Raw genomic sequence first — 11,159 nt, 5'->3', positions numbered from 1 at the left:
GGGGGGGGGGGGGGAGGCGGGTCCCAGAGTAGGTGGGGCCTGGGTAGGTGGGATGCACACAAGTCCAGGAGGAGGAGCTGAAGCAGCGGTTGGTTCTGTGATGGGACATCAGGGGAGTGGCTATTTACCAAGCACATCACTATTTTAACAAACAGCATGACCAGCCCTTTGTGTATTAGAAGAATAGCAGAACCGTTCTGGATACATAATGCCACATTACTTTCCAGAACCTTTTGTTTCCTTTCATACCCTTTCCTTCTGTACATGAAAGCTTCCATGTCATTGTAACCTCATCACTATTGCATATTGGCTTTCTAAATCTTCTCAAATAGTTCTCAGTAAATATCTGAACTTTTCTTCAAATAGTTTTAAAAAATATTTTATATTAAGTATATTATTAGCAAATACTTTAACATCATTTCCATCAGTTTATTACTGTTAGAAGTGACTAAGCTGCAGAAGACCCTGGGTGTGGACCCCAAGCTCTATAACAGTGATGGCGAACCTTTTGAGCTCGGCGTGTCAGCATTTTGAAAAACCCTAACTTAACTCTGGCGCCGTGTCACATATAGAAATTTTTTGATATTTGCAACCATAGTAAAACAAAGACTTATATATTTGATATTTATTTTATATATTTAAATGCCATTTAACAAAGAAAAATCAACCAAAAAAATGAGTTCGCGTGTCACCTCTGACACACATGTCATAGGTTCACCATCACTGCTCTATAATCTGCCCACACCCCTTGTGGCATGTATTGCTGGGTTCAGTCTGCATAAACCGAGGATGACAACAGACTCCCACACCAGAGCTGCATGAGTTTTTGCATTGAATCAGAAAGTTTTATTCAACAGTATGTGTCAAGCAGAAGCCTGTTCACTAAGACTGTCCCAAACTGGCAAGATACAAATTTATCTTTCAGCAAAATCAGATAACCACATGCCAGGGACTGTCAATTACATTTTAAAGAATCAAAATTGTGCATGAAAAATGCTCAAATATTAACAAAAACAAAAAAGAATGTGGATCTACCATTGTTTTTCTTACCTATTTTACCTGAATCCAGGTCGTTACTGCATTCTTATTCTAAGGCTGTATAACTGAGTTTATTTGTTTTTCTAAGTATATAGTCATTTAATCTGCTAATAATGATAGTTTCATCTTCATCTACTCATTATCCCATGTTTTTCTGTTTTCTGTTGAATTAGCCAAACCAATCTTGTTTACTCTGGTTTTAAAGACAATGGCTCCAATGTTGTATAGTAAGCATCATATTTAGTTGTCTCAAATCCGAAATGTAGCTGTCTTTAACCAAAATACTTTCATGTTCACCAAAAGTTTTACATACAATACAATGAAGTACACTATTTTTTTTTGGTAAAAATATATATGGAGAATAGTTTATTTTTAAGTAATATAGTTATGAATGCCTTTACATCTGAGGCCCCAAACTGGTTACCTGAAGTAGACGGTCCTAAATCCTGTTTTATTAGTGAATCACTAGAGTTCATATCTTTCTTAATAATGGAGTAATTGTTAGTATGCTGCACATAAGTAAATCAGCTCTTACTCATTTCAAGTAATAAGCAATTAAAATGAAGACTAAAAATTGTCTGCATATGTAGAAGTCCTATATAAATTTCACTTCCTTAATTATAACCAAACATGGTCTTAGCCACACCACTCAGGAGAATTGCCTACCTCTTTCTAGAAGGTTACTCACAAGATCATACTTCTTTTTATTTATTTTTATTAAAAGTATGTTTAACAGCCTAACCACCTAAGAAACCAGTGCCTGAGTCCCTTCCATAGCATGTATGATAAGTATTTCTCCAGCCTGTGCTGAGATGAAGTTTACAAGTTCATGTATCTATAGGTCTTTACCTCTCAAAATGTGTGTTCTCATTTCTGGACAGGTTTGATCATTAGTAAACTCTAATACTGAACCAATAAATCTTTCTCTCTTTTACCACTGGCCCTTTAGGGGCAAATATTCTGGAGTTTGATCAGCAGGAAATATTTGAAAATGGTGAAAGGCACATTCATATTTTCTGGGCAAAAATTCCTCCAATTCTCTATATTTCTCCAATTTGCTGATATAGATTATTGACTTACTCTGAATCACTGGACAGCACTAACCTTTGCTACTTACCACCTCCTGGCTGCAAAAGCGGACATACTGGCTCTTCCTGTTTCTGCCTTAATTATTTGTTTCACTTCTACCAACTCTCTTAGAAAACTAAACCTCTGTGTCACCTTAACATGTCATTTATGAAAAGAGAAAAGGTTAATAATTTCCTAAGATTAGGTTTTCAAACAGCTGGTGATTATTGAGTACCTAATCTCTCCTTTGCCAAGTCAAAAATTAATGTCTATATTGTTTTGTACAATTTCTTGTACTGGACTAAAATCAAGAGACCCGAGTTTTATTCTGTCTTGGTGGTTATCAGTTTTCTTATTTATAAATTGAGGATGTTAATGGTCTCTAAACTCTTTATTTTGTAACCCCTGTAGGAATGCTGGTGTCCATATGTTGTAGTATAAGAAAACCACCTAACTTCTGTCAACATAAGTCAGAAATATTATTAAAAAAACAACAAAAATGTTATGCGAGAGTTCAGACCACTTGTGCTTCATATGTGAGTTGCTTCAGTGGATTAAAAAACTATAAACATATGTATATACTATTATATAGGGTATGGCAATTGAGTTGGTACACAATAGGTTAACAAGAATAGAAGTAGAAAGCCGGATAAAATAAAACTGAGTTATAGTCCTATCTAACCCTTATAAAACTTTCTGGCATTTGAAGAACTGAACAGTGCAGCAGATAAAATGATTCTCCTTTAAGCAGAGCCCAGAGCAAGGAGAACACATTGCCCACACTGCCTTCTGGAACATTTTGGGAGGCAAAAGTGTATACACTATAAATTAATAGCGTTCTTCCTTAGCAAAAGTTTCTTTTTCTTGATGTACTATTTAAACAACACTCTTTAAAGTTGAATAATAATGGATCTCTGTTGAGTGGCTTAATTTTAGGAAGCATGAATGTCAAAGATGGACCAAAGAGCATATTCTATGAGACTTAGAATACAATTCAGTTGCTCTCAATATCTGAAAAGCAGTGGTGAATACTTTGAGACCTTGAATAAGGCTATCGGAGCTGCTCATTGTATTTCATTAAAGCTCACAGCACAGGACTTTATACTTCCCAGTTTGACCTCTGTAAAAGCTACATGGTCTGAATTTTTGTCCATGATTTGCTTTTCTCCTGATTTTCTCTCTTTTTTTGTTTTGTTTTTGGTTCACATATTTATTTCATACATTTTCCTGTATAATCTATGAATAGCAGTACTGCTTAGCAATTGTATTTTATTTACATAGATTATTTAAAGGTGACATCAAAATGTTGGGCACTGATTTCCTTTCTTTTGAACTGCTCAGAGTCCTAATTATTGCTTGGCTTCTAACCTGAATTTTCAAACATCTCTTCAAATACCTTACATTCTCTCTTAACTGAAACCCTTTCCACACAAACATCGATCCTTACAGAAGAGTCGGGAGACAGAAAGGGTACACAAGCACCGCCCGCTTGTGTTTCTGAAAAGGAAATCAAATAGGCCACCAAAGAGCATGAGCATTAAGTGATATAAAAGCAGCAGTTTCACGTAGGAAAGTTTTAGTTGTTTTGCTTTTTGTATGTTTTTCCATTGTGGTGGGGAGAAGTGGTAGCAGCATTATGAATGCAGAGAGGATATTTGCAACAAAGATATGCAGAAGACGATCTGCAGGTGTCAGGGCAACCAAGAGGAGAACACCTAGGAGGTAAAACCAGACAGGACTATAAGCTAAGACTGAGGTAGATGCATTCTGGGAGCTGAGCCAAAGGTACCAGACAGGGCCAGTGACCTTGTTTGCCAGGGATTAGAGTTCAGTGACTGATTTGGAAGGATACTTAAGCCACAGGATAATGCAAAAGTCTCAGACCCAATGTAGACTGGAACTTCTAAGGAGACCATTTCTCTAAGGCAAGGATAGGAAGTTTCTCACCCACGTTGTTCTTCTGCAAGGTGCTTGCAGTTAGGCAATGACAGGTTATCAGGTGAGCATCTCCCAGTTGGTGTATGAGCACTCAAACTAACTGAGTGGGGTGTCTCCTACCCCCGAAGCACTGCTCTTTTGTGCCAGGACATCTAGACATAGGGATTTTAAATGTATTGCTTTTGATTTCATAGAGCTCACTTCAACAGTGAAAGCTAAGTATCAATACCTTGAATTTCTCTTGGATTTTTTTCTTGTATTTCTGACAAATTTCTTATGAAGAGTGCCCTTAATGGGCGCCCATATCATCCCCAAGGCAGAGCTTGTTTTTAATACAATGTTAGGGCTCAGTCAGAAGAACTCCAAGTATTGTTCCCTTTGTTTTGATAAATTCTTTAAATGAGCCCCTATGTGCACCTTTATGTAAGGAATCACTGTGTAGGCCAACTGTTCCTTTTTCTAGATAGTTTATAAGCATCTGGATAAATTTACATTAGAAATGCAATTAACTTTATATTAAAAGGTCAATTAATTTGGCCAAGATAGAGATTGTTTTTAATTACTTTTCCTTGTAGGGCTTCTCTTCTTGTCCAAGTACAAGTGACACTATCAAATGATAGTATCATTGCCTGTTGGGTGCCTGAAACGCATATGCAAAGCACACTGGAAGTGACTGTCTTGGTTAAATGAATTAACTCTGGGCAATTTATCACTCTTATAATCCTTAGGATTTAAAATACCAGTAAGAAATAATGGAATATTTTAGCTTAAACAATTTTTATAAGATCATTCATGGCAATATCCTTTCTTATTTGTCCTTGTTATTTTCTATTTTCTTGGTGAAAGATGATAATAAAGTAAAATTATTTTACGGGTTAATCCTTATTACATTATATCACAGTGTATTTTGTGATAAATGGACAAATAATAACATGAAAAAGTAGCTGTCTTATTCCATTAGCATGTTCTTGGTTATTTTTGTGTTAATATGGGCCAACAATTCACTCATTCATGTGGTACTAAAACTCTTACACTTAAGAGACTCAAGAGATTACCACTTGTCCCTATGTAACATCCACTTGGTACCAAATGGTAACAAATACTAAGTAGTGATTGTTTGAAAAGAAAACAATAAAGAAAGAGAGAGGGAGGGAAGGAGTAATATAGAACAATATATATGACTACATTTTCTAATAAAAGGCTAATATGCAAATTGTCACCTCAGGAGTTCCACCAACCGGTACTTTGACCATTCCCTATGACGTGCACTGACCACCAGGGAGCGGTGTGGAATGAAGGAAGGTCCCGGCCGGCAGCCAGAAGGCCCTGATGGGCCCTGATCGCCGGCCAGGCCTAGGGACCCTACCCGTGCACAAATTTTGTGCACCAGGCCTCTAGTGTTAATATATTAACTCAGGCCTCCAGATGACTAGCAACTTAAATATAAGGCAAACAATTCAGGAGTTTGATATGAGACTAAGTGTGGTGATGAAATTTTTTGTTTTGTTTTGCTAAAGGGACCAGCCTGCACCTTATAGGAACAGTAACAATGTGCTAACCACTTTATAAGTGTTATCTACATAATTCTCACTACCACTCTATGAGATATGATTCATTGTTCCCATTTTGCCGATAAGAAAACTGAAGCCTAGGTTTCAGCAAAGGCCACATAGTTCATTGGTGGCAGAGTCAGAAACTATGCCCACCTCAATATATCTTTCCAGACTCCCCATTTTTCCCTAAGGTAAAGGCACTGGCTCTAGGAGTAGTAATACAATGAAAAGCTTTTAAAAGGGGGCTGGGGAGTGTGCTGAATTCTTAGAGGGCAGATTTGGAACAAAATCAGAGGAAAGGAATGCATTAGGCAAGTGCAACTCAAAGAGTAGGTCTACAAGAGGGTAAATCAATTATGTCATTCAGCATAGTTTTCCCCATAGCAGCAAGTTTTCAAAGAAGGGAGCTGTGCATTTATTTACATTCCAGTGCAGGCTTCTTATCTCTGCCTGGACTGTTTACAAACCAGCAACCAGTCCACGAACCACACTTCAAAGTGAAGTGGTACAACCTTAAGAAATGTCTTATGAAACTTTCCTTTTCTGTGAACAGTTAAATCATTTTGGATAAAAGTTAACCAAATATATCCTATGTTTTTCCATTTATGAAAAATAAAGCTACACTTATCCACATTACAGATAGTAATGAAGGCTGATGTCGTAAACCCTTTAGATCTATGGGGACATTAACCTTAGTTGAAGTGGTATTGCCCTTACTAGTTTTAATAACCTAATCTCTTCCCAAAGTAGCTTTCCTAAAGAATGTACAATATTACCATCAAACAACATTAGTCTGGAGTGAAATTCAAATTTTAAAATGTGTTATTCATACCTGCACCTCCACCAATGCTTAGAATCTTAATTTCTGATTTTTTGTCTCCAATCCTGAAAAAAAAATTATGTAGTTTAAGAAAAATGTGCTAGATGCTTGGAAAAATCTGATTATTAAGTCTAGTTGAAGAGAGCAGCTTAAAATTACAGTGAACGAAAGCTAGGCCAACATGAAAGATTCCAATTTTTTTCAGTAGTTATCTTGCTGCCTTTAGAAATCTTTAGAAATATAGGTTCTATTCATTAACAATCTTGAACTGGTAGACTTTTAGAAGCACATTATAAACAGCTCAGAGGTAAGGTAAATCATTTGTTGAGAATTGATTTGGAGAACAAGAAAAGAAAAAGTGAGTCCTTGAGTCTTGGGATGTAATTAGGCATTCGCTGTATATGGGGAAAGGTTGAGGTGATTCATACTATCTCTATGTCTGCCTTCTTTCCTTTCTTCTTGCTATTTTCAACAAACAGGCAAACATTTATTGTATGCCTAATCTAGGCACTGAGAAGATAAAAATGAATAAGACACTCCTTTGCTCTCAAGCAATATGTGAGATGATAAAGCCTGACATTATAGCTCTAGTATTAGAAATAGAGTGGAATTTATGGCCTGGAAAACAACACTATGACTTGCTTTAGGTTGATGTAAAGGGGTCAGAAACAAGTCTGACTGCACAATGACTGCCAAGTTTCAGGCTTGGCGAATGCACAATGACTTGGTGAAGCATGGTGCTCAAAAGGAAACTGGAGAATATAGCTTGATGGCAATGTTACTAGTATGTGTTCTCAAGGCTTTTCTTTTTGTTTTTTTGTTTGTTTGTTTTATTTTGTTTTTGATAAATCTGAACTCATTGGACATTTTGATATGCAAGATTTACTCTGGGTGAGAAAGAGATCTGGATAAATGATGTATTCTGGAGAATTATTGTCATAAAGTAATGGTCAAAATTAGAAGGGTAGATTCCAATCACCCAAGGATATTGCAGATACTTAGAAGGGTAGTGGGATAATGAGGCAATGCCAACTTTTAAAAGTCACTGGATTATGGGACATACAAAAAGAAGACAGGAAAACAGCAAAGCTCAGAGATATAATAGGAGTACTAGAGAAGGAGAAAGCCATCTGTAGTGTCAAAGGTGGCAGAGTGTACTACTGAAAATTTTTTTAAAAAGAAAATCTCCATTGAATTTGGCAATATGAATATATTTGATAATATCAGTTTTAAAAGTAGGTTGAGGGAAGAAGCCAGATGACAGTGGGATTTAAAGTGTGCTTGATAAAGAGGAGAAAGATCCAGAGAGATTGTTGAAATAGGATGAAAGAGTGAAAAGAAAAGGGGTAAGTGCTAGAGGGGAGACGTGAACTGAAAGTACATTTGTTTGTTGGGCTTTAGGATGTAAACACGTCTGCTCTTTGGCTAAAGTTAAAGAAATTGGAAAGCAGAGTCAAGGACTTTTATGAATGAGTTGCCTTCCTTAGTTCTAATTATCTTCCAACTCATAATCATGAGTCTTAATATATATATACCCATTCCTATTTATGTTCTTGATTAATTTTTTAAAATGCTCATATGTGTGGATAGCACAGTGAGGCTATGGATCATATGGGTGGGCACCTTTTTTTTGCCAAGGCCCATTTGGACAGTTATAACATTATTTGTAGGCAGTACACGATTATCAACCTAAAAATTATCCTGCTAGCCTGGCTGGTGTGGCTCATTGGTTGAGCATTGCCCCATGAACCAGGAGGTCACGGTTTGATTCCCTGTCAGAGCACATGCCTGGGTTGTGGGCTAGATCCTCAGTAAGGGATATGCAGGAGGCAGCTGATCAACAAATGATTCTCTTGCATAATTGATATTTTTCTCTCTCCCTTCCCCTTCCTCTCTGAAATCTATAAAAATATATTTTTAAAAATTAGCCTGATATATTTGGTCAAACATTTAATTAACTCACCCCTAATGCCTTGGCAGGGTCAGACCAAATGATTTCGAGGGCCTTATAAGGCACGTAGGCAGGATGTCCCCCACAAGGTTGAAATCCCAGTTTATTGATTTGTTACCTTGAGCAAGTTATTTAACTTCTCTGCCTCTTTTTTACCCATGAAATAGAATAATAATAATATGTTATAGGATTGCAATAATGGTATCTAACTCATAGGGGAGTATGAAGATTAAATGATTTAATTCATGTAAATCTCTTAGACCTGTCTACTCAGGACAAGCACACAGCAAATATTAGCAATTATTATTTAGAATTAGGAAAGAAAATTCTATCAGAAACAACTAAAAGATTTTGGCAGAATGTTGAAAGTGCTTGCCTCTGGAAAATGGGAGTCAGGGTTGGGAGTGGGTAGGGCAAGGAACCAGTTTTTCTTGTGTTTTCTTTTTTGCTGTTGTTGTTATAAGCTTTTTAGAACCATTCGACTTTCAAAGAAAGTTTTTTTAGAATGAAAAATAAAGCAGGCATGTTGTGTATTTATATAACTTAGAAACAACGTTTAGCAGCAATTTTAAAGCTCCTTCAGCTAAAGCTCATTCCAAACATCACTTTGGGAGGGAGTAGCGGGGGATGGGGGGGGATTATTTTTTAAATAAATGATACTTTGATTTAGATAATTTCTAATTATATATTACCACTATAATGAAATTTATTTATGCCTTTGAAAGTTCTTGAGTCTTTTAAAAATTCCACATTCAGTATTTCCAGTTGGATGGTATACACCTTGAAGAGAAGGGTCATCATTTATTATGTATATCCATTCATGGTGCCTCTTCAAACCACACTGATGGCTAAAGAAAACCAAGTAACTGGATAGCTACAGACATGAACACAGACATTTAGGTCTGCAAAAGAACTCAGAAATTAACTCATTACTTTCAACTTTAGAAATTAACAAGAAGACCCAAAGAAATAAACTATAATTAGATCCAAGATAAGAAGTTTGAATTTGCTGTCTGCTTTAATTTTTGCACCATTATTCTATTACTTTTTAATTATTAAAATTATATAATACTCTACTTTTAAAAAACACATTTAAATTGTATGTCAACTGTAAATTGAAATATTAAAAAAAAATTAAAACATATTAAAAACTAAGCCATAAAAAATAGAAAGGGAAACAATCCCATATACATCCGGCAAGGTCTCTCTGGTCAGGCAGAGTACCATATGGGGGAAAGAATTTCAGGCCTATACTAGAGAAAGCCAGCAAAAGATAACATTTCAGTTTCCCTTGCTGCTGCTGATTGGATCCACAGTCATTTCTTCCCAGTTTCCATCATTATTTCCTGAAGCAGAGTAAATTACAGCAATCCACCCCTACATAGGTGATTTGATTATCTTTAGCATGTGGAATCTGTGACTCCCATAATGCTTATCAGCCCTGGCACAAATTGAACACATTAATCACCAAAAAAAGCAGTCTGCTCGCAGGATAGGAACTAGTGAGGTTCACTGGTAATAGGAAAATGCTTTTTCTTTTGGGCCACATTGCTAATATTAAGTTGAAAGGAAAAGACAATTTTTTTGGAGCGTGATAACTATAATAATAGATAAGAAAAATGAATTTAAATGGATATTAGGAGAACTGAGAGGCACCCACTCAGTCCTCAGGAGCAAATATTATTTGGTAATTATTTATATTTGATTCTAATGAAAAGAATATTAGACCCCTTTTGGGGCATTTTTTTAATGCAAAATTTAGAGGAGGGATGAAAAAAATCTGAACTCAAAGATTTGCATCTTCTCTTTTCCCAAATGAACACGGATTTGTGCCTTCAAATAGTTAATGCTTATCTTCATGCAGCTGGAAATGCTGCACAAATGGGATCCTTTGAATGTTTAAAGCAAAAGTCGCACTAAAGAATCACAGGAAAAGGAGCCCAGTGGGAGGAAGAGGGAGCGGAGCGGGCATTGCAATCAGTGGCGGTTCTTATCCCCCTCGCCCAGCCTGCAGGCTGGGCTCCACCCATCTATCACTGAAAGGAAAACGCGGAGGCTTGTCCCTTTGACAAAGCGTCCTTTTTTGTTACCTTGCTATTATGCCTGGCAGCTTCTTGTCCAGGAATTCCTGCATGCACTGGTGTTCCGTGGAATTGTTGAGAAACCTCCGAAAAGATTCAACGTATCTGCTGTGATCTGAAAACAAGCTCCTCATGGAAGATGCCATGTTTGGTTTTCTGAGGAAGACAGGGAGGGAGGGAAGGTTTAACTTCCCCTCTCCTTCTTTTCCCAGTTCCTTTTTTCTCTCCCCACCCCCACCAATTTGTATTTAAAAAAAAAAAAAAAGCTTGCTGTTTTGAATGTAACTGGCAAGGGAAAGGCTGCTGTGCAAAGCTCAATACTAAGTCAGTCTTTATATGGGACTTTGCACTGATACTTTAACCCCTGTTTTAAAACTCCCAAAGTTCAGAGAGTTGTAAAAACAAATGACATTCTAATCACTTCCTGTTTTGTCAGCAGCTGCCCAGGAGTAAGTTCCAAGTGGGGAAGTGAGTGGCTGCTTTCAGGGCCAAAGGTGACCATCAGAAGTAAACGCGCCAGCTACAAAGAGCTTCCTTAAATTTATAGCTGCAGAATTTTTTGTCATATGACTGTCATCACTTTCCTGCTTTCTGTGGACCTTTAAGCCTTCATGTCCCTTAACAGTTGAACTTTAAACTCATCTGCTGCATTTCTTCAAATACTGATTAATTTGTTGTGATTTAGGAAGTCTCTTTAGAATAAACTATCA

The 11,159-nt window shown here is 36.8% G+C and overlaps 1 protein-coding gene across 1 annotated transcript in view; it reads right to left on the bottom strand.

The window, feature by feature from the left end:
* The window catches only part of HNMT (histamine N-methyltransferase), a 30,045-nt gene extending 19,228 nt beyond the window's left edge, over nt 1-10,817 (bottom strand). The window contains exons 1-2 of the mRNA XM_005867012.2: nt 10,459-10,817; nt 6,430-6,482 (exon numbers count right to left, since the gene is read on the bottom strand). Coding sequence (XP_005867074.1) covers nt 6,430-6,482; nt 10,459-10,595 — 190 coding nt within the window. The 5' untranslated portion in view covers nt 10,596-10,817. The remainder of the gene's footprint in view (nt 1-6,429; nt 6,483-10,458) is intronic.
* Nucleotides 10,818-11,159: the final 342 nt, after the last annotated feature.

This window comes from Myotis brandtii, unplaced genomic scaffold (assembly GCF_000412655.1).
Source record: "Myotis brandtii unplaced genomic scaffold, ASM41265v1 scaffold243, whole genome shotgun sequence".
In the NCBI taxonomy this organism is placed as follows: domain Eukaryota; kingdom Metazoa; phylum Chordata; class Mammalia; order Chiroptera; family Vespertilionidae; genus Myotis; species Myotis brandtii.
This window is presented reverse-complemented; position numbering and strand designations above follow the sequence as displayed.